We start from the raw sequence: 24,424 nt of genomic DNA, 5'->3' as shown, positions 1-24,424 counted from the left end.
TGCTTTCAACCACTACAATAGTTGCAGATGTGTTCGGAGAATGTCGGGCTATGTCGGTTAGAGCCGAACGCATGAAGTCACGTAAAAGTAATGACATTTTACATTGCATGAAGTTTCCTGGGCCCAGCAGTTATAATATCATTAATAATAATAATAATAATAATAATAATAATAATACTTATTACAACAATAGGCAGTAATTTCAATAGGCCCTAGGCTATGTATGCTTTTTAAAAATATAGGCTATTAATAATAATAATAGGCATAATAATAATTTGAATAATAACGTCACAGTCTATTGAACGTAGCCTAATCAGTGAAGCATAAATCGCCAACCGCCGAGCAAATGTGAACAAATAAGTTACACATTTAATGAAACACCCCGAATAGCCTACATATAAATACTGGCCAATATTTTCATTTGTTGTAGCGTGACAAGGTGGCGTGGAAGGATAGACCTCTGCATTTCGGATCTTGTAGTCGTAGGTTCGGGCTTGGATAATGATCAATTAACAATGGTGTTGGAATCTTGGATAGGCTCAATCACTAAATATTCCTATGATCGTTTAGAACCTGTAGTCCTAGTTTTAACTACTGATTGGAGACCATATGCTTACTAGCCTAGGCTTAGGATACATGTATATTATGTTCTATGAAAATTGGCATGGTTAGATTAGATTCAACATAGTATACAGTACTATACAGTAGTATACAGTTGGTTTGCAGAAGGTGGTTTAGAGTAATATAAATGAAATATAAATATGTGCAGTATCTTAGCACTTACCTTACAGTAAGAGCAGAATAAATATGGATATGTAATATGAACAATGTTGAACAACATGTTGTTGTGTAAGTGCTTTGGGTTTCACTCTGTTCTAAAAGCGCTATATAAATGAATACTTTACTTTATCATTGCCCTTCATTTCACTGGAATATTTTCATGCCTTTATGCAGCATTTGCCCAATGTTGCCCTTGTTATGTGTTTTCACTGTGACACTGAAAACTGAATACTGTTACCACACACAAGTATTTCATGATATTTTAAATGCACAGATACAGTTTTTTTACCATTACTTTTCATCCATTGTAGTTATGAAGTTGTGTGTTGAATCACAACCACAAAATCACAGTTCACATAGCACAAATGTTTCAATGCTCAAATGGTTGAAGGATCTGCGCCAGCTGTACCAACATACACACACACACACACACACACACAGTGTTACTGTAGGTGCTGCTCATGTTGTTGCCTTCTGCTGCTGAGATAGTAGCAAAGTCTATACTGTTGTTTTCAAATGCATGTCTATATTCCCTGTGAGTGCACTGACATTTCAAGACCTACTTTATTCCATCAACCCCCTATGATAATACAAGCATGTCAACTGCTCCATCTAGGAGCCCAACAGCGAGGCAGAGGCGCGGTACAACAACGCCCATAGCCGGAATGCGTTGTTGTGGAGAGGGCCTTGGGCATGTGGAAAGGTGTGTGAGCAAATCCGCTGGTGGCCTGAAGCTCCATCCTGCAAAGGTGTGCAGTGTAGTTTTGGTGGCGGCGCTTCTGCAACATGGCCCTTCAGGATCACATCCCACTGCCGGCTGATGAGGAGCTGTTAGTGGAGGAGGTGGAAGAGGTCATTCCAGTGGCTGCTGCACACCTTCCTGCTGGCCTGGAAGCACACTGGGAATTAGTTGCACATATGTTTGGCCTAAACACCCAAACCCCACAATTCCCTGCCACATTACCTGTTTTTTCCCCCTTTGTTTATGTTTTTTACATTTCTTTTAGTTTGGTGGGGGTGAGGGGGTAAATGTACCATCACTTTCTCCCCATGATCCCTCCCACACACACACACACACACGTTCCCTATGAGCCATGACATCAAAATACATACACAGATTAAAAGGTCACAAAGCAAAGGCAACTTACCATTTTTCCGCCTCCCATGACAGGCCTACCCATACCTGGGCCATGAAGGACAAGTTAAATCAGTGAAAATCATGTCACATTTTGACACTGACCACAGCACTCTGCATGCTCACTTAAGTCCCAGAGGTCTTAAAGTTCTCCAAGCGAGAGGCTACTCAACTTCACAGCAGCATTCTCCAATGTCATTGTACCAACATAATTCAGCTATGTGTTCAAATATCAAGATCATATAATAACTGAGAGTAGCCTAACTTATACACCAACTAAACATAGCTTGTGATCAGACAAGATACAACACAAACCCCACTCCACAGGCATACTCACCTCACACCCATCGACTCAGTCTTGAACCCCTGACCTCTCTCATGTAAAGCACACACGCTACAGTCTCTGCCACAGCACAGTCACTTCACCACATCATAATGGGCTGTAGAGTCCATATACCGTTAGCTATGTGTATGATTAGCAGATGCTTCATCCAAACACACTTAACATACGACTACAATGTAACGTTATCCTTTTATAACAATTACAATGCTAGCCTCACATAACAATACCGTTGGCATTCAAAAGCTTTATCACCAGATAACTTAACTTAACGGGTGTTCGAAAGAATCTGTGCTGACACATTAGCATTAGGCTACATGTAAATTCACGAATAATAACAACACAGATGATTGCGGTCACCATAGCACTTCACCACAGGCCGCTCTGTTGTAGGCTAACTCCATAACACTTCACTTTCCACTGTACCACAGTAATGTGCAATTGTAGATTCCAGCAATGCTATGGTATGGTATCCCACAGCAATGTTATGGGATCGTTTAATGGCTACCTCTCATCCATCTGTCCTCTGCGTGTTCCGTCATCAGGGTTACGTCGTCTACTATGGTTCTTACTACATACTACAGGTCGAGAGGTGTAGCTGTAACTACACAACTTTACGATAGTGGTTGCGAACGTTAGTTGCTACTATGGTTTTGGGAAACACTGACGCAGTGTCACGATGCATCGTACTATGTAAGTTCCACCACCATAGTTCACACTATCGTTTTGGGGAACAGTTGTGTCGTACTTACATAATTGCAACCATGTTAGTTGCTACCGTAGTTAGCAACGATGCTTTTGGGAAACGCACCCCATGCTCGTAGCGTGAACGCGCGTGCACTGCTCTTAAGATGCTCTTAAGGGGAGCTGTCCACGTTAGTAGTTCTGAAATATCCTCTGATTTGACGGTGATGTCAGGTGACTGCACGTCACAGCTATAGGTCTACCATTTAAACTTCGGATCTACACATTAATTCACATTAATACGAAAATAGAAACACTTTGACATCTGCATGTAAGCATCCCAAGTAGGTTATATACCACACAGAGACATAAATAATTGTAATTATTTTAAGATTAGATTGTTGCACCATGCAATATTTTTTCGCGGTGTCACTTAAGAACACGTTTGAAGATAAGAAAGAAGTCGAGTAAGAAAGAGAGGAAATGTGTAGGCTTAGATTTTGATGCAGTAGGCTACAGACTACACCACATGCGCTTTCTCTGCTTTTTACCTCATAGGCCTAATAAAATATGCACTTAGCAAAGATAATGTCAAACTATTCTGGCAACGTCTCGTTTCATAACTTGATTGCATTTTTGTCCGCTTTTCATATGACCATTAAATGTAGGCTATGCTGTTTTGCACGCTAAAATCTAATTCATCACAGGTAAACACAATAAAGAATGGGAACGTTGGATTATGTATTCTAAGTTGTAATTCCTCTGTATGTCCTGTTGGTGACCTCAGTGAGAAGTACTGTTAAGACGCTCTTAGCCGGTAACGAGTACTCTGGAGCACTCGTAGATCTACGAGTGTTTTCACGACGCTCTTAAGCTACGATGGTTTCGGGAAACAGTCGGCAAATCTTAAGACGTTCGTAAGAGGGACTTTACGACGCTCTTAGGCTTAAGATGCTTTCGGGGAACTGGGCCCTAGACTGTTCTGAAAAAATATAGCATGTGTAAATGGCACTTACAATGACTATAATAAATGCTTATACCTAAAGGTAGTGAAAAAGCCCTTAAAACAGTCTAGGGTTCTAAGGGGTTCTTAATTCAGAGCCATGTTACTTACAGCCAAGTACTTGGAGTGGATTTGAGAAAGAAATATCTGCATACAATATTTGTAGTATTTATAATTGTTCTTTAATTTGAATAAGACTGATTAAGTAAGGTGCATTATCATAATGTACTTTTTATAGCATTGGCCTATTTATGGAAAATGTGTTGGAGTGGACAACAAACTGACCTGTGTATGACCTGTGTTGGCTTTACACAATTTATTGCCATTTTTAAAATAGGCTATCCTAATCTTTAAAACTTTTTGAGTAGTTAGTAGTTTTGATTCCCAAGTGCCACCCCAATAAAAAGTCTGGACCCAGCTGCCCCCCCGGTTCGATCCCTGACCAGTAGGAAAAATGTGGGTGGTGTCTCCCATGCCCACATCCAAGGCTGAAGTGCCCTTGAGCAAGGCACCTAACCCCTCACTGCTCCCCGAGCATCACTAGCAAGGCAGCTCACTGCTCCAGGTTAATGTGTGCTTCAATGTGTGACCTGTGTGTTCACTAATTCACGGATGGGATACATGCAGAGACCAAATTCCTTGTATACCCAAGTATACTTGGCCATAAAACCTGATTTACATTACATTTACATAATTGAAGCGAATTGGGTTGGTAATGTATGTAGTCTCGGAGTAAGTTACACAGGCCTTTACCCATTTCGGTAACATTTTACGGTAAGGGTACATTAATTAATTCATGATTTATGTATTACTTCACTCATTAATATCTAATTAATCATCAGGAATTTACTGAGTTCATAGTTTGTCATTTGTGACCTCATACATGAACACATTACTAAAGTATTAGGTACGGTGGGCACATCATTATGAATTATGATGTATTAACCATGACCATGACTTTATTTTTCTGCCAAAAATGTGGTCATCACTGCTCAAATTCTGATTTGAACATAACTTTGGAGTTCTCTAAACATGTCATTATTCACTACTTTATTTGAGGGGCCACAGACATGATGAATGCATGAGCAATTATCCTAAAATTCATGTAATCATGATGACCATGCTTAAGAAATCATAAATCATAACGATATACCCATCACACCTAATGCTTTAGTTGATGTGTTGTTCATACATGAGGTCATCATGAATGAGAGTATATGAATTCATGTCAATTCCTGATGATTCATAGGATATAAAGGAATGAAGTAATGCATAAATCATGAATTAATTCATGCATGAATTCATGATAATTCATGTACCTTTACCATAAAGTGTTACCCATATTTCTTCATAACATTTGTGTTAGTAAAATGATTGCATGTCCTGTGAATTAATAGCTAGATGAATAACTTTATAACTAGTGGAAGTTCAAGTTACTTTATTTGTACCCAGAGGTAGGTAGATTTTTGCAGTATAGAGTGCTTCAAGAGAATTTGCCAGAACAGGAGCACATCTCCAAACATCTTTACGGCACTTCACTCTGCCCTGTCCCTCCTGGACAATAGCAACACCTGTGTGAGGATGCTGTTCCTTGACTTCAGTTCAGCATTCAACACCATTATCCCCTCCAAACTGATCACCAAACTCAGTGAACTGGACATCAATACCTCCCTCTGAAACTAAATTCTAGACTTCCTAACCAACAGACCGCAGTCTGTTAGATTAGATAACCTCACCCACTCAACCCTCACCATGAACACTGGCGTGTGCTGAGCCCTCCTCTACTCCCTCTTCACCTACAACTGCATACCTGTACATGGCTCTAACACCATTGTCAAGTTTGCAGACAACACTACGGTGATTGCTCTCATCAGCAACAATAATGAGACAGCCTGCAGGGAGGAGGTCCAGCACCTAACATCGCGGAGCACCGACAACAACCTGGCTCTCAACACCAAGAGGACCAAAGACCTCATTGTGGACTTCAGTAAGTCAAAAGCTAGCACACAAAGCCCCATCCTCATCAACAGGACTGAGGTGGAGCATGTCACCAGTTCATGTGGTGGAGCATGTCACCAGTTCTGGACCTCTCTGTGGACCTCTCTTGGACCCTCAACACCTCTACCTTGATCAAGAAGGCTCACCAGCATCTCTTCTTCCTGAGGAGACTAAAGAACACAACCTCTCTCCTCAGATCCTGGTGAACTTCTGAACCTCTGCCGCTGCACCATTGAGCGCATCCTCACCAACTGTGTCACAGTATGATATGGCAACTGCTCTGCCCAAAATTGTCAGGGGAACAATTCTTGGATTCTGCCATAGACCTCAATGTTAAAAAGGGAGCTCGATCACTGCATAAATGGGGGATAGTGGGCCCCCCTCGTGCGGGGCTACCCTATTTGCATACATTTCCTGGGACAGGAAGACCATACATCTGTAAAATTAACTTAATATTGGTGATACCCCTGCTGAAAAAAAAACAGCCTGACCGGGGCGGGTGTTAGGACGATTCCAAGTACTGACATTGGGCCCCCAGAGAGTCCCCCCCCCCCCCCCCATAATAATATTAGGGCTGTCAATCGATTAAAAAAATGTATCTAATTAATTACATACTCTGTGATTAATTAATCTAAACTAATCGCATAATTTTTGCTGTGAAACTATTTTAAATATTTAAATTCAAATGAATAATTGAATAATCAGCATTAGTGACATTAAAGTTCAAAAACTCTTTTATTATTATTTTCACTGTTCAAATAATGGCCATAATAATCTATGATATGACCTAATATGCTGAGGAAATAAATTCAAGTGCTTTGGGAAGAAGTTTTTTTGTTCACATACAAGGCATTTCAGGCCACAGATATAACAGGGGACACAATGAAAATAAATTAACACTCCCCTCAATGTCAACACTTGCAGACATTGCAAAGGACTTTATTTTCAACACTTTATTTTTATCAACACCATCAGGCCGTTTTTTAAAATTAAATGTTCCAATCAATGATCTAGGCAGCACGTTTTCTTCTCTCCTTCATTTTACAGTCTAATGTTTACTAAATTTTTACTTTAATCAGTTATTTTTTCTCAAATCAATTAATCGAAATTAATCAGTTATTTTGACAGCCCTAAATAATATATATCAAACAATTATTTTCTGTAATAGTGCCCAAATTGTTTAGCAGCGCCCCTGCCTGCTAGACTAGCAAAACTCTTGCGAAAACATACCTTATGATGGTAATTCAGCTGGTTTTACTTGTCGTACCAAGCTGGTCATTTTAGATGGTGTTGCTGGTCTACATTGCTGGTTTAATTGGTCATGCTATCTTATGTTGGTCATTCTAGCAAACCAGCGTGACCATCTTACCCATTACACCAACAGTGTCAAGCTTGGCAGGCTAGTCACCAGCATGGCCATCTTACACATGGCATGTCCACCTGCTGGCCCAACCAGCTACATCAGCAAAGACCAGCTAAAACCAGCTAGCTGTTTTTTTCAGCATGGACCTTACAAATTGTAGCTGGGTTAAATTTTTGCTTTTGACTCCGAATCCCTTTCCCATTCAATCACCAACGGAAGCAGAGCGCATACACGCTACTCGCACGCATAGACGGTATAAGAAAAGCTTCGTCTGGTGTAGCCAATGGAAGCATATCTTTGCAAAAGTTCTGTGGCTATTCCGTGTTCGCCCCAAACAGTTCGTGCACGATTGTTCAAGGACTGAAAAACAATTGCTTTAGCTCACGGGCTCTTTCGCCTCCGTAGCCTAATGGTGTAGTAATAGCGCTGAAAATCTGTGCATTACTTGGCGAAAAACAAAACTTTTTCTGTCTTAATCATGGAGAAATTTCCTATATGCAATAACTATAAAAGGCAGAGGGTAGGCTAATGTTGGTGATTGCTATTGAAATGTTACAACCGAATTGTCCACTGAAATCAGAACTTAAACAGCCTCTTAATTCTTTATGGTGGATAATGCTAAAAAGTGTAACCTAAATTATTAATTGCATAAAAATATAGCTTTCTTCGTTTTTAATCAAATAAGATTCCCCATGGAAACTTTGAAATGAACAAACTGAACAAAAAAATTAGTAGTGTTGCATATAGATTTTGAAGTATTGAAGAATCAGATGAAAATACAGTTAGGCTTATAGGCCTACATTATATTGATAATTTAAATGTAAAAAAACACATAGGCCTATTATTTAGGAGGATTACCCTCGAAAAAAGGGGTGAGGGTCTGTTTGTTTCAAATGAGTAGCCCTCCATATGAGTTCGGGTCCTTCAGGTAGCCCTCATTCCCAAAAAGGTTGGAGACCCTGCTGTAGGCAATAGGCTAAATGCATCAATACAATTAAATGTTTTCATCTGAAGTGAAGTAAAACCGCGCCTCTCTGTATCTCATTTGAGTGGGCATTCTTACTCTCCTGGGGGCCCACCACCCTCCAGTGGTCAACCACGGTAGTTCAGACAGCATTGTCAATCTGGCATGGAGAGGTTTTTATGTGGAGTCAAGTGGTGATGCAAATCACAGGACCCATAATCAATGTGGGATGCACCGGCAGGCTGAATGAGGAGGGAAATCTTTGTGGCGAGGTTGTAATGTGTTTGCAAACCATCAATTCATCAAACACAAGAAATACAGAAGAACTGGTATTCCGTTTTTGGGAACTGATATCCAAAATGGTCAGGTTATACATTTCATGATAGTCTACATAGGCCTAGACTAATACAGAGCTAGATGGGCCACCGTACAGTAGTGACTGTAATACTGTCTATGATTATAATAAAATGACAGGATAGATAGATAGATAGATAGATAGATAGATAAATGGATAGATGGATGTTACATACAACTTTATTTCCTTATTCTTCTTATTCAGATTCGTGCAGCCATATAAGGGGCGTTGAGCATCATCAAGCTTGGTTGGTTTTGCGACGCCGTGAATGGATGCGCCGAATGGTCCATGGGTGAGTCAGAGCTGTGACGCAGCCAGCAGACGAGGAGAAGGACACAAGCCTCATCTTGCCATCAGCATCCATTCAGCCCCGCATCGCCTCTAAATTGCGTCGCGCTACAGAACAAATCTACTGCAAAACAAGAGACAAATTCAGAAACCCCGAGGCTTGATTTCAGGTAAGAATGAAGCAGAGTGTCTGGATGGAGAATGCCCATGATTTTACTAAGCATGACCGTTTATATGCGAGCCCCACGTTGTAACAGAGAGACTGTGCCTCCGATGTTTGCATTGGGAATCCATGTTTTCTGGTTGATGGGCTGAAGAGAAAGGAAGGGTCGTGGATGCTGAGAATTGCGTTTGCTTGAGGATAAGCATGCACTTTATTTTACTTACCCTGAAGGTTATGGTTCAAGGTTAAATAATGAAATAGTCAGTTTTGATAAAAAAAATATATCTCTTTGTTGATTTGGTTGTTATTTAGTAGTAAAGCTGGTATAAAGACTGTTTACAATGGGGCGCCAATCGTAATTCCGCACACGCCTTCCTCTTTTCATGTAGATCGACTATAACAACAAAACATGGTTGTGTAGATAATTCGAAGGCAAAAAAAACGTCAGAATGATGGTTTTAAAAATCAGAAAACCAGGAGGAGCAGCATAGGTCGAATCCATGTGTACGTTTGATGTAGTATGGTATTTATATGAGGGACATCTGGCCGTTCTAAAGCAGCCGTCATGACTGACGTTGAGGGGACGTTTTAAATGTGGCCTAATCTTTTTTGTTGTTATGTTACTCTGTTTCTATGATTTATTAATACAATAGGTTGTGGCGATTTGGGCGTGCTTTGAGGACACATAACTGACAATGGAGAGTATTGCAATAACAGTCCAACTGATTTCTGCATTTTTGCTCTAATTGTGAGATGATACAGTTAGGAATTGCCATGAGTAGTGGCAGCAGCAGTCTACTACGCAGCAGTTTACTACGCATGCATGCCCATACACCCACCCCAACCACCCACCACCACCACCACCATGACACACACGCACACACACACACACACACACACAGATTTATTTATCAGTTATAATAATCATTTCTACAGTAGAACCGAGATTCAAAACATGTATTACCATTGTGCTCTGGCCATAGGTGCTGGCTAGATAGGCTACGTCTTGTAGGCCCAGATGAGATTGTAGCCTACAGAATATCTTTCCTTGGATGTAATGTCAGAATGCTGGGAAACCTTAAGCTACTGGGTTGATTAACCTTATTAATTCCCTATCCCCCAGGTAATAAATAATCAATCACCTATTGCTGAAGTTGTTGGTCTTCTGCTAATGCAGAAGTGGTTGGTCTTTGTAGTTTGTAGTGCAATTCAGATCTTAAACTGTCTACGTTGGCTCTGAGAGCAGTAGGCCTCTCTCTGCTGCGGTGCGGAGTAGAGACAGCAGGCTTCAGTGCTGTTTTAGGACTGAGAGAGTGGTCGTGTCTGGGGGGGTGGAGGGGGAGTGTATCGCTTCAGTGCTGTTTTAGGACTGAGAGAGTGGTCGTGTCTGGGGGGTGGAGGGGGAGTGTATCGCTTCAGTGCTGTTTTAGGACTGAGAGAGTGGTCGTGTCTGGGGGGTGGAGGGGGTGTATCAGGCTCATGGCAGTCTTACAGAGCTAGAGGGCCAGAGGACAGTGTCTCCAGTCCACATCCCACCTCCACCACCACCACCCTCATCCTTTCTGTGGTGCGTCAACACATTTGAGTTTCTCTCAGTGCTGGGGGGGGGGGGGGGTGATGCAACTGTATGAAATGTTAAGATCTAGGCACATGCCACCACACACCAACTATGTCAGAGAATTGTATCCAAAGTCTACTCTGTACCACAAAATGTTGTCCATTATAGACATTTTTTAAATGTATGTGTGCTCCTTTGTTCTATTTTGCGAATACAACAGTCCTTTTCACACACCACCATAGTCCTTGTTTTAGAATTACTTTTGCATCTGATGTGGGCTTATAACACTATGGAAACTGAACCAGGCAGAGATAGTGTAGCAAATTGCCCTTAAAAGTACAGCTGTTATTGAAATTGACAATGAGCATTTCCTTCCTCACAGATTTTCGTCCACACCTTGTACAATTGGATAGAGGCAATGAGGGCCTCCTCCCTTGTCTAATCATTCAGGAAGTAATGTAATTGCACCACACTTCCTCCAGTGCAGGGATAGCCATTAGCATGCTTGACTAGCCTAGCTTGGTCCATATACAGTATTAAACATGCACATCAGCTAAATTGCAATGCATACAGTAGATCGGACACTGCAACCTGGGCACGTAGCTCAGTGTCACATTGACCCACTTAAAACCAAGTTTGCACTTGCAATTTGGTGCATCAGTTTCTGAGTGTCACTTTGACCACTCTGTAGATTTAATCCCACATGGATATATCGACCTGCTTCAGTAATTTTGCTAACATAGGTCCATTTTGACCAATTGTTATAGATTTCAGTTGCACAACACAATATGTCCACATATTGTGGTATTGGTTTGGGACTTTCACAAAGCCTCTCAATGTCACATGCTGTTGTATTATTATTATTTTTAGTTTATTATACATTTTAGTTCATTTTGATCAGCTGTTATACATTTAAAACCAGACCTCTATTCTGAGCTGCTACTGCACATATTATACTACTGGTCCAGTTTCGATTATAACTGGATGCACATCAAGTGACTAAGTGGTGGACTACATAGAGTGTAAAGAGGGCCCTTTGAGAATAACTATTCCTTCCTTGTTTGTCCACCAACCTCTCACAAACCTTACAACAAACCAAAAACTTATGTAGATCTGTAGTTCAACAAAACTGTCATACTTCAAAGCCATAGTTTTTCCAACAGTGACCTCAGCTCCAGTAGTATACTCAGATTGTTTGAGCAAGGCTGAATCCTTCACAAACGAGAACACATTTTTAATGGAGGATTGCCTTGTATAATGAGGTTAGAGCACCAAGAAAGCCAGGCTCTGCCAGTGCCTCAAGAGGTTTCTGGAAGCCCATCTGATTTGAGAAGTGTAGGCTTTGTGACGTGCTCATTGTCGTAGGCAAGACTGAGCCCGAGCTGATACCCATTAGCGCTTTCAGGAAGAGAATTGATGTTAGCATTAGCGAGGGCCAAGATGCCCTCCCCCCGCTTAGCTTTGAGCTGGCTGGTCTCTCCTCTGACAGTGAGTGCACTAATCGGTGTCCTGTCCACTCTCTCCACTCTCTGACCACTAGGAAGAGCTCTGTTTTTGTTCTCTTTATTTATTTATTTATTTATTTTCAAAAAGATATTTTCGTTTTTGTTTACCCAGACACAGGGAGGGGCACCTGCACGACACAGACGTGCCAGAGCCTCAGGGTGTCATGGGAACGCTTGAGTCACTGGCGTCGGTCGTACGCACATACAGTACGCCCACTGTGATGTTGGCAAAGGGCACTCGGAGAAGGAGAGAGAGAGAGAGAGAGAGAGAGACATCTTTCTTTTGATCTCTGGGCACGGATGCTACTTACATAAGACATGAGTATGTGCATGGCCGATGGACATGCACAACGTTTCACAGCGGACACACCTGTGTGTGTGAATTCTCAGTTCACAGTTGTGATGCACGAGTGCGTGACCAAACATGCTTATACTAATTTACTCATGCAGCGGCCACACATGTACATAAGTCATTATGGTGTAACACTGCAAGCCTGTGAAACTAACAGATGGGACCTTAAATGTCTCCTAAGCTGTGCAAAATGAACACTTCGTTATGTAATAAGTACCAACAATCTGAAATATTGTTTAAAAATAGTGATAATTAACTAAATAAATCTGGGATTGTCAAGGAGCTGTTGCATGATGATAAGGTTTTGTGCTCTTAATCTCTTCCTTCATACTTCTCTTTTGGTCGGCATGGGAGAGGTTCTTATCCTGTTTTTCTGTAGGTGTCCTGGATTGTGTGAGTTTGTATGTTCTTAAGTCAGAGTAAATACAATATAGCTGGATACGTTTTATGGCTGACAGCAAGTATGTCCATACTAACTCATTCCCTAATGAGTGCTTTGGCAACCCCTGTTAGCAGTTGATCATACAGCTGATTTCCTTTTGTGGCGACAGCATTTGGTTTGCTCATCTGGGGTGTGTTTCCCAAAACTGCTAACCTGTTAGCAGCTTAGTTGGTTGTCAATGGGAAATTGCATTGCAACAAACAAAGTTGCTATGGTTTTGGGAAACACACCCCTGTGGTCAGGTAGGAAATAGTATCCCACAAAGCTCCCAGTTAGGTTTCACAGAGGCAACAAAGTGTCACAGCGGATACGGCATACTGGTCATCAGAACACTGGAACCAGGGGAACCAAGTGCACCATGACTTGAATAGAAACATTCTGGCATGTTGTACTTTTGTGGACACTATCCAGCTCCCATTTAACTTTAGAGTATAGTCCCCACTCTCTGAATGATTAAATGTCTTTTTACTCAAGGCAAGTAAAATGAGGTGGTTGCACTATTCATGTCCCCAGGTGGTATACATATTATACACATTTTTGACTAAAACAACATCTGGCAGATGGTAAACATGCATGCTGCCGTGCAGTGGGAAGAGAGTGACGGGCGTCCGACGGCCATCTTGTGTTGCAGGCCCACCCATCCGCAGAGCAGCATGACTAAAGAGGAGAGCGGCGAGGTGGACGAGGCCCAGCCGGCCTCCGAGTTCACCAGCCCCGTCCACGAGCCCCGCAGAAGGCCCATGGTGCACCCCTCCGCACAGGCCCCCCTCCCCAAAGACTACGGTACGTCCTCAGAGAACTCACTGCTTCCCTCGTTTCTCTCTCTCTCTCTCTCTTTCTCTTTCCCTCTCCCTCTCTCTCATTTGTTTATCTCTCTTTCTCTCCTCTGTCTTTTCCCTCTCCATGTTATTCTTGTTTAACTCTTTCTCTCCCCCTCTTCCTCTTTCTCACTGTTTATCTCTCTCTTTCTCTCCTGTCTTCTTTCTCTGTTATTCTCTCCCTCTTCCTCTTTCTCACTGTTTATCTCTCTCTTTCTCTCCTCTGTCTTCTCTCTCTCTCTCTCTGTTCCTCTCATCTGTATCTCATCTTTTTTCTCGTTCTCTCATTAACTCTCATCTTTATGTCTGTCTGCCTGTCCATCTCTCCTTTCTTGTCCTTCTCTTATCCCCCTCTCTCTCTCTCCATCTAAGCCTCTCACTGTTCTGTCCATCTGCCTTTCCCTTCTCTCTTTCTCTCTCTCTCTCTGCCATCGCTCTCCTTTTCTCTCCCTCTCTCTGTTCTTCTCCACTCCAGTCATCCTCTCCCATGGAGGTTGCTGGGCTCAGAGCACAGAGTGGCCCGTGGTGATCTCTGGCTAGTGTCATACAGTCATAGCAATGGAGCACAAATGAGTCTCTGAAATGGAGAAGTTGGTCCCATATTGAGTTATGCTACTGATGAGAACAGTAGTACAAACAATGACAACAGTTGGGGAATAGAATCACTGTCTGTTCAGTCCCATAGTAGACCGCAGGGACAGAAACAAAACCATAATATCAACAATATGTCTTCATGTATATATACATTATGTACATATCTATCTATAAATTACAGAAACGTCTGTCTGTCTGTCTGTCTGTTATTCGCATTCGTCCAATTGATTTCAAACTTGCCAGGTGTCTTGCTACATGCACGAGTAAGTGCAGATCCAAGTTTGTTGTTGCTTGGATAATAAATGCAAAATATATTGCCTACAGTGCTGTGTGAGAGAGGGAGTGGCTACAGTAGAGGAGCAAAAGCCAATGTGTGCTTCTTTTACCGATATATAAAGCAAACGTTTTCCTACGTTTGCGAATTTTAACGCACCTCAGCTGTTAGGCCTTTCATTTTTTATCTGTAAACGTCACATGCAGGCTATTCTGCTTACAGCACATTATTATAATATTATAATATAATACCCTAATATTTAATATTCATTATTGAATGCTTAGCTGGAATGCTTATTTCCCCTATCATTCTATTTGTAAAGCAGGCATACCTGCGGGCATGTAATTGGGCTACGGGTTTTCTACAGGAATAGCATGTTTGAATGGGCACTGCACTAGTATGTATAAATTATATAATTTATCACATAATGTTAATTGTCCTATTAGTAAAACGATCTAGAGGCCATTTGTGTGTTGTGAAGTGTTGAAGTTGAAGTGTTCAATAAAGCCCCATTTCTCCAAATGTTCCTCTTCAGACATTATTATGTTTTTCATGGCAGAGATGAACACGTGTTCTGTCATACTCACTCCATTCATGCTCTGCCGCAGCATTCACGTTCTTTGACCCGAATGACCCGGCCTGCCTGGAGATTCTGACGGACCCGCGCACCACCATCCCAGAGCTGTTTGCCATCATCCGCCAGTGGGTTCCACAGGTGCAACACAAGATCGACATCATCGGAAACGAGGTACTTATGCACAGAAGTTTCTAGAACAATCTCAAGCACAACACACTCAGGCCCTCAGGAGATGCCGTTCAGACCATCCTCGTGGCGAAAATGCTAAAACAACAGACCATGTGAATCATGAGATCTTTTCATTTTTCCTTTACTTTGTAAGAATAGTTTCCTCCTCTCCCACACGGGCGCACACATATTCATTGCAGTAAATATTTGTGCAGATGTGTTCTCCGAAATGCAAATAGCATGGGGTCACTTCTTTCTCTCTCTCTCTCCTTCCCTGTCTCTCTCTAGGCTGAGAGTTTCTAAATTCTCAGCTGTTTGTTAGAATAAACTGTTTAGCAGGCGAGGAGTGCTGGAGAGAGAGAGAGAGAGAGAGAGAGTTATCGATCTGCACTAGGGGAGAAAGCTTGTAAGAGCAGCTCAAAGAGTGGAGGAGTCAGGTTGCCTCGTCCCCAGAGGGACTGCGGTCGATATTGGGGCCGTCGTCGTCACGATGTTTGCCTCCTCTGGCCAACCACGGCGCACACCAGTGTGTTCTTGACCGGTCAGCGGTCGTCAGAGCTGTTTATTTCTGTCCTCTGCTGTTCCAACGGGAGCAAAGAGAAAGAGAGAGAAAAAAAACACACATAAGTTTCAAGAACGAGAGAGGACACCAGGAAAGGTATCCAAGATGGCCGCCAACCTGAGAACTGATCTGGACCATAGGACCAGATGTGTCCCAGAATCGACCTGTTCTCATGGGAACCGGACCACAAAGCTCTGCTGTAGTTGAATGTACGGCAGTATGCTGCCACAGAGTTTGTGGAGCTGCGATGAGATGATTAGAGATAGGAAGTAGGGTTGTTGTATGTTCATTTATTAATTTATTATATTTATGGAGGTAGTGTGGGAAGCTGTTGAACTGGAAAGAGGAGTATTACTTTATACCGTATTTTCCGGACTATAAGTCGCACTTTTTTTCATAGTTTGGCTGGTCCTGCGACTCAGGTGCAACATATAGGCCTATATATATTTATATATGTGTTTTTTTCCTCTTCAAGACACATTTTTTGACTGGTGCGACTTATATTCCGGTGCGACTTATAGTCCGGAAAATACGGTATGTTGTGTGGTTGTAGATGTTTCACTTTATATTGTGGGCTAGTAACATCATAGGGTGGTTTGATGTAAGCTTTTAACAATGTGTTATGTTATGTAGTTTACTGTGTTGAATTTTGCATAGAGGATTGTTATTGTTTTTCTGCAGTTAAGGTTTCATCTCAGCTGCTTGCTACTTGTTGGTGAAGGCCAAATAGAGCAGCTCGTTTGGAGTTTTTATGAGCTCAAATGACCACATATTGGACCACAGGATTGTAAAGATTTATTGATGTCGATTGACCACACCACACATTCCCACAAGTTTAGAGATTTATTGACAGTCACAGAGTAAGTGACTTGGTGGAGTATATAGTGTGTACTTTAGGTTAATGATTCAGCCTAACCTTGTAGAGATACAGGGAAGAGGTTGAGGGAATGCAGAGACGGTGGACTGTTGGTGTTGGTGTCAGATACAGGTAAATACATAAACATATTGGTAAACAATGTAGTAAATACAGTATACATATTGGTAAATAATATATCACTCCCTACAGGAAATACAAGACACTGTGGATCTTGACTTTATTCTTCTTATTGCACCTACTTCATTGTCATCAAATCCAGCGTCAAACATGATATGTAGGATAAGCACATATTCATATCTCACATATTGTAGAGGCCAGTGTATACTGTAAATGTCATGAAAGAACCTAAAGATGTATGTAAATAAACAGACCTTGCTGGGTGCACATTTAATGAAGAGGAAGTGAGTTCACTTAGAGATTATAAATTCTCCAGAATGGGAAATGTAAGATCACTTTAAACCTATAAACTGACTATGAACTTCTCATGTGTCACTTGTCTTCCAGGCAATGATTTACCAGTGTCTTTTTATTCAAAGATGTATTGTGTTTTAGGACAAAGGCATGCCGTGACCAGACATACCATACTGCTTGCCTCATTTCCCTAATAATACAACACCATTGGGTTCTTATGTTAGGAGGTTTAGCACTTACTCTTAGTTAACATACCCAGGTTTGTCACTAAACCATGTACTTGGAATACCCCCTGAACTTCATAGCTAACATGGAAGGAGCAGAATTAAACACAACATAATGTGTGACTCTCTGTGATTTGTTGAGTTTGTCCATTTTGCCTCCAAGCTTATTTCCAATAGCATGTGCATGTGTTCCCTCTCCCTGTGAGTGATGGACCCATGTTACTTCATCTTCACCATGTTAGTTCATCTTCACCATGTTAGTTCATCTTCACCATGTTAGTTCATCTCCACCATGTTATTTCCTCTCCACCATGTTAGTTCATCCTTACCATGTTAGTTCATCTTGTTAGTTCATTTCCACCATGTTAGTTCATCCTTACCATGTTAGTTCATCTTGTTAGTTCATCTTCACCCTGTTAGTTCATCTCCACCATGTTAGTTCATTTCCACCCTGTTAGTTCATCTCCACCATGTTAGTTCATTTCCACCCTGTTAGTTCATCTCCACCATGTTAGTTCATTTCCACCATGTTAGTTCATCTCCACCATGTTAGTTCATTTCCACCATGTTAGTTCATTTCCACCCTGTTAGTTCATCTCCACCATGTTAGTTCATCTCCACCCTGTTAGTTCATCTCCACCATGTTAGTTCAACCTCACCATGTAAAGTTCATCTTCACCATCTTAATTCATCTCCACCATGTTAGTTCATCTCCACCCAGTTAGTTCATGTCCATCCTATTAGTTCATGTCCACCCTGTTACCTCATCTTCATCCTGTTAGTTCATCTCTACCCTGTGAGGAAGAGAACAATCATCAGACTCATAATTCAATTGGCTCCACTCTTTCATGACAACTCTGGAATGTATTATTGCATTCTCACAAACACACACACACACACACACACAAACACACACACACACACACACACACATACACACACACACACACACACACATATAAACATCTTTCTGGAGTGTGTGACCAATGATCTGGATGTTGGCTGCTGTTCTTGGGCGTCCCTAGAGGCCCCGGTGCAGTCTGGGATTGATGGTGGCGATAATAAGCTCCCTCCATTAGGCAGGCTGCACGCCTCTCTGACACAGCGAGTAAATCACCGCTGCCTGTCCGTCTCAGCCGTGAGGGGAAGCAGCCTCTTACACTGCCGTTGGACACTGCTGCCCATCACAACGACTATATCGGCCCCGCACCCATGCCACTCATCACTGCCCAGCAACACCGGGCAGGAAGTCAAGGCAGCTATAGAGGGGCTGCTAGTATTGTTTTTGGATGCAGTTAGAGTGTTTAGGGGTAGATAGACAGAATTGAATATTACAGTTTGCTTTGGTCGAGTGGAATTTAAGAATGTAGTTCATCTATTCTCGTTGGAAGATATTCCTATTAAGCACAAAAGTTTTATCTTTGTCAGGTGGAAGATTAAGAGTAATGAAGAGTCTACCGAGCACAAACAGATTATCTCTGTGCTTAAGTGCTATTTTGTATGCTTAACCCCAACAGAAATGTCAGTTACAGTGAACTGACTGGTAGAAAATGATTTGCACCAAACTGAAACTATGTTCATGGCCTGTACACAAAAAAGTTTTGTCACACTGACCCAGTTAGGTTATCTTGTTTCTTTGACTAAATGAAGTTAAACTTCAAACTACATGTTGGCATAACTGAACTCAAGTCAAACGAACAACATGACTTGAGAGGATTAAATATTCTGAAACTACCCTTTACAGGTGTGTGCCATGAATATAGACAAAGAGAAAATGATGTGAACTGTTCTGAAGCTGCAGTCTTCAGTCAGCGAGTGTCACTTCAGCAGCAGGCGTCAGCAGAAAAATGTACGGTCTGTTCTGTTCACCCCCCCCCCCCCCCCCACACACACACACACACACACACACACACACACACAGGTGACAGAGGAGAAGACACATGCTGAGGCAGTGACCTGGTTTCTGTTTGCCCTCCTTTCAGCTGTGGTCACGATCAGGGTTCTTTTTTTCAAGTGCCATCTTAAAAGACTTGCAGGTGGTGGTGGGGACTTGCATTGGTCATATGGACATCAACCACTGTTTGATTGTTTGTTTGTTTGTTTGTTTGTTTTTAACTGGAATTCTTGCTGTACCAAACAATTAGCACAAACATTGTTGCATGGCAGCAAAAACTATCTTGTCAGTGGTTAAGCCTGGAATCTCTTCATATACTTACAGTAGGCCTATATTTTGATTTTCATGATTTTGATTTTGACCGCATTTCATCTTTTTAGTGTGTCCAAATCAAATTTCTTTGTGTTGCAACATATCAATAATATCATGTTGGTGTCTGACATTACATGTGTGTTGCCACTGTGGTTGGTGACATTGCATCTCTAATCTCTCATGCAGAGAGAGACAATACATATTGCATGAATAATTAGTGCCTGCTCACTGAACTGTACCGGTAATACTTCTAAGAAAAACTTGAAACAGTTCATCTTGAAACAGGCTTGTTTTTGACACTGCTTGAGTTATCAGCAGTAAACAGCAGCTTGTTTTTTTTTTTTTGCACTCTCACAAAATGGCCGCCACCACTCCTCAGGGTTGAAGGAGAGGGCCGACTCATCAGCGATCGCTCCAGTGTCTCAGGCGTGATGACTCCTCGTCTCTTAGTCATGACAGGCTCTTCATAATGCTCGCCTGCGTTGTGAGCTGCCATCTGTGCCCTCGAGCTGTGAGCACTGTGGAGCGCATATCGATATAGGAGACAGAGGGAAAGAGATGAAATGGATGAGTGTAGCCTCAGCAGGCCGCTAGCCGGACGAGTGGTCTGAGGGCATCATTTTTGTATATGCTAAGGAAGGCTCAGTGTTGTCCGATGGCAGGTGATGCTAAGGAAGGGTCAATGTGTCCGATGGCAGGTGATGTTAAGGAAGGGTCAATGTGTCTGATGGCAGGTGATGCTGTCTCTTTTTCTATCTCTTTCTCTCTCTGTCTTTTAAGCTCTCTGTCTCTAGCTATGTCTTTCCAGGTCTCTGATGTTCTCTCTCACTCAAAACAAAACTCCCGCACTCACTAACTCGCTGTCTCTTCACAACGTACTGTAACCTATATATGTATGCTGTGATTCTCAACGTACTGTAACCTATACATGTATGCTGTGATTCTCAACGTACTGTAACCTATACATGTATGCTGTGATTCTCAACGTACTGTGACCTATACATGTCCATCCTTGCTGTGATTCTCTTTTCAGATTTTGAAGCGTGGTTGTCATGTGAATGACCGTGATGGGCTGACGGACATGACTCTGCTGCACTACAGCTGCAAGGCTGGAGCCCATGGTGTTGGTGAGGCACTCTTTCATCACCTTTACCTTCACCTTCATTGGCTATGAGTGGACATTGTTCATGTGATAAAGGACTGTGATAACCACTTTGTCTGGTTTCTAGTTTTCAATATCACAGTAAGTACTCTTAGCCTCCCCTAAGAATGTATGACAAAGAAATTAAGAAAATATAGTATTAGCTGAAGTCAACAATTTGCCTTTTTACAGGCCATTTTAATGCAAGAACGTGTGTAATCAGTTGAAGTAATACATGGATTTCCTAACCAAAGTGAAAGTTTGTTCACCTCCACATTTTACATTATGTTACCAGAAGCACCCTGCTGTTTAACTTATTTAGTGTCCCACACTACAGAGACCCTACTGTGAGCTTCAACTAGCTGGAGAATAAGCAGATAATGAGCATTTCCATTTTTGGGTCACCTATTTTAAGTCCTTACCTTGCCAAAATGAAAAAAGGTGCAGAATATCCCTTTATTAAGTGAAGTTACAGGCCCCTAGGTGCTTTGCAAAGCCTCAACAGTTAACTCATCACTTTTTAACTCCAAAGTTGTGAAGGGCATTACTTCAGAACTTGTTTTGTACAACAATCGGACTTCATAATGTACTTAGAAACCTACTTTTGAATATTCTCTGGCCTTTTTTGCATTGATTGACTTCAGTTTAGTCTCTTCTACCATGAAAGACCATTTCTGACCTTCTGACAATACACAAATGCTCTGATTTATCATAGTTGTTTCAATGTTTGTATTTACCGTACTATGTGTGTACATTGTAGGTATTTAAAGTATGTATAAATATTTACGTACAACTCAATTGGCTTTGAGAGCCAGTAGAAACAAACAAACTAGGAAACTAGCTGTGGTCTCATGAGGCTAATCTATATGGCTCTGCTGCCTCTATGGCCTGGTGCCAGCTCGGCTATAGTTGGAACAGAAAGCTGATCCCTTTATAGGCAGCCAGGGCCAGGGCTTGGTTTCATAGAGCCTGTTAGGGCAAGCAGGGGGCTCGCAACTGAGGTTCAAGTTCTTATGCAGCTAAGTAGGGGGGAAGTAAGAATGGAATGCCACGAAGTGGCTGGATTGAGTAGGTAGGGCAGTGGAGACACTAAGTGCACTGTGGAGATTGACAACGTTGAGAGATACTGATGTAGTGGACGAGAAAGTGAGGAGAGCTGATGCTCTCACGCTAATGTGTTTTGTCAGTGTCTGTTTCTTCTACAGCAACATTTAACTTTGTGCTGCACACGGGATAAGCATAGGATACAAGCTGAGAACTAGAGTAATACTGTATGATTTTTATAGTAGCTCTATAGTAGGGCAGAATACTTTTATGATATTCTGTATTATCTCTATAATATCCCTGCCCTCCATAGAGTTCCTATAGTACAGTCTGATACTTCATGTCAGAGCATGTCCCTATAAGATTCGATGGTTCTTTTTCATTAGGGGAGGAGTAGTAGTATTTCAAATACATGGTTTATTGACTAATTATAAGAGCCCAAAGAAACAAAGAAGAGGTTCTGGTTTGCCAGGAGAATTAAACCATAGAGCTCATCTATTAGATTTATCGGTCACACTTCACTTGGATAGTCCGCCATCAGACGATCTACAGATGCTCAGATTATCATCAAACGATCTGTTGACACTTTGTTTAACTACACTTTATGGTTATGGCTAAGGTGATGTTCAGTAATTATTCAATAACAACGTCAGGTAAAGTGTTGCCGATATATCGCTGACTATGAGTTAACAGGGTTAGTCTAATACTGGACTTAGTGGACTGATGAAGATATGTGTTGAGTTATTGAGTTATTGTAATCGCTGCCGAATGTTAGGAACAATCTTAACTGGCACATGCTCACTGGGTATGCTGAAGCCCAACATTTCTTAGAGAAAGGTTAAAGGCAACGGAATAATCTAGACTGGAGTGGGGCTTCAGCTAAAGCTGAATATTTCTTCAGTTGGAGTCAGCAAAAGTGGCCTTTGGGCTTTCTAAGAAATGGCACATGGAGGACACTTACTGGTTTGCCAGAAATATCCTTTCATTAGAGACGCCAGAAAATGCATTTGACTTATTGTAGGATCCACTGAAAAGAGGTGAAAGTGGTGGATTTGATTATGGGCTAAAGATAAGAGTCTGTTATTGTCATTTCAGTGGTAGGTCAGACAGGTAGGCCCAATCTTGACAGGTCCTCTTTGTTATTGTTAATGGTGAGCGCCTGAGAGATTAGCGAGAGAGAGAGCTGAAAAGGAGGAAGAAGATTTGAGGAGCAAAAGCCGTAGTCTTCAGTCCGTGACTCTTTCCTCGTCGGGAGTCAGCAGAAATGGCCTTTGCTGCCTGTCTTAGAAGTGACATGTAGCCTAGCGGACATACGCTGAGACTGCAACCTGGTTTCCGTTTGCTTTTGTGTTAGTGATGTTTGCTTTGCCAAATATAGTCAGTCAGGCATCATGGTGGGCAAGGTCCACAAACGGAAGATTCTATTTGTCTTTTATCAGACACACAAACACATGAGTTGATCTGTGATGTATGTGACTAGACATACAGATATGTGAAGGAGTGTGTGTCTCTTTGTCTCTCTGTCTGTGTGTGTGTGTGTGTGTGTGTGTGTGTGTGTGTGTGTGTGTGTGTTATATCTCTCCTCAGGCGACCCTGCCTCGGCCCAGCGTCTGGTGAACCAGCTGATCTCCCTGGGTGCGGACGTGAGCCTACGCAGCCGCTGGACAAACATGAACGCGCTTCACTACGCAGCTTACTTCGACGTGCCCGAGCTCATCAGAATACTGCTCAAGGCCTGCAAGCCCAGAGGTGCGCAAATCAGCTAATCCATGATCCCGCTATCTAGTCATCCATCCAACCATCCATCCATCCATCAATCTATCCATCAATCTATCAGTCTATTCATCTATCTATCTATCTGTTCATCTATCTATCTATCCATCCACCCATCCATCTATCCATCCATCATCTATCAATCGATCAATCTATCTATCTATCCATCTATCAATCAATCTATCTATCTATTTATCTATCTATCAATCAGTCGATCAATCTACCTATCTATCTATCCATCTATCAATCAATCAATCTATCTATCTATCAATCCACCCATCCATCTATCAATCAATCAATCTATCTATCTATCTATAAACACAATTCTCTTCACACAAATGAGAAGCTAGCACTTTACAGTAAACAAACAAACAATCAACTGCCATGAAACTGAATTGATGTGTTAACTTTTAACTGCAAACACTGATGAATAAGTAGCACTGAAGTGTGCATGCTATACTAAATGTTTGTGGTCTATTGTGTGTACACACTGACACAGATTATTTTGGCTGGTAGTTAGCGTGCCAAATAATCCCGCCTAAGGAAAGTCGGGGGCAGTGAAGCATGCGGTCCGTTGAAGTGACAGTGTTGAGCCTCTCTCTAGCCCAGTGGCCCCCAGCCTTTAGCCCACTCAGCCTCTGTAGCCTGCCAGGCCCAGTAACCTCAGCCAGAGTTAGTCATGGGTCACTGGGCACCCAGAGCTATGGGCATTACTGTCACGCAGCTCAAGGCAGCCTGGCTAAGATGGCGTCCGTCTGGCACAGAGCTGGGCCGGACCCGGTGGGGATCCAGCAGAGCTGATGCTCTAACAGGGTCAGGTCCAGT

At 42.0% G+C, this 24,424-nt stretch overlaps 1 protein-coding gene and 1 long non-coding RNA gene across 5 annotated transcripts in view; one reads left to right on the top strand and one right to left on the bottom strand.

Moving 5' to 3' along the window:
- Window positions 1-415: 415 nt before the first annotated feature.
- Window positions 416-2,953, bottom strand: LOC121683899. Its single transcript, XR_006022945.1, has 3 exons — window positions 2,253-2,953; window positions 1,929-1,963; window positions 416-1,668 (listed from the first exon to the last, which is right to left on the bottom strand). It is a non-coding gene; the product is annotated as an uncharacterized LOC121683899 (long non-coding RNA).
- Window positions 2,954-8,922: 5,969 nt separating this feature from the next.
- clip3 (CAP-GLY domain containing linker protein 3) overlaps window positions 8,923-24,424 on the top strand; it is a 25,731-nt gene continuing 10,229 nt past the window's right edge. For 2 of the 4 annotated variants that reach the window (XM_042064479.1, XM_042064477.1), the window contains exons 1-5: window positions 8,923-9,080; window positions 13,562-13,713; window positions 15,225-15,364; window positions 20,675-20,768; window positions 23,414-23,575. In XM_042064479.1, coding sequence (XP_041920413.1) covers window positions 13,584-13,713; window positions 15,225-15,364; window positions 20,675-20,768; window positions 23,414-23,575 — 526 coding nt within the window. In that variant the 5' untranslated portion in view covers window positions 8,923-9,080; window positions 13,562-13,583. The remainder of the gene's footprint in view (window positions 9,081-13,561; window positions 13,714-15,224; window positions 15,365-20,674; window positions 20,769-23,413; window positions 23,576-24,424) is intronic. The other 2 variants (XM_042064480.1, XM_042064478.1) reach the window with 2 other exon arrangements.

Source organism: Alosa sapidissima, chromosome 15, assembly GCF_018492685.1.
Source record: "Alosa sapidissima isolate fAloSap1 chromosome 15, fAloSap1.pri, whole genome shotgun sequence".
Taxonomy (NCBI): domain Eukaryota; kingdom Metazoa; phylum Chordata; class Actinopteri; order Clupeiformes; family Clupeidae; genus Alosa; species Alosa sapidissima.
This window is presented reverse-complemented; position numbering and strand designations above follow the sequence as displayed.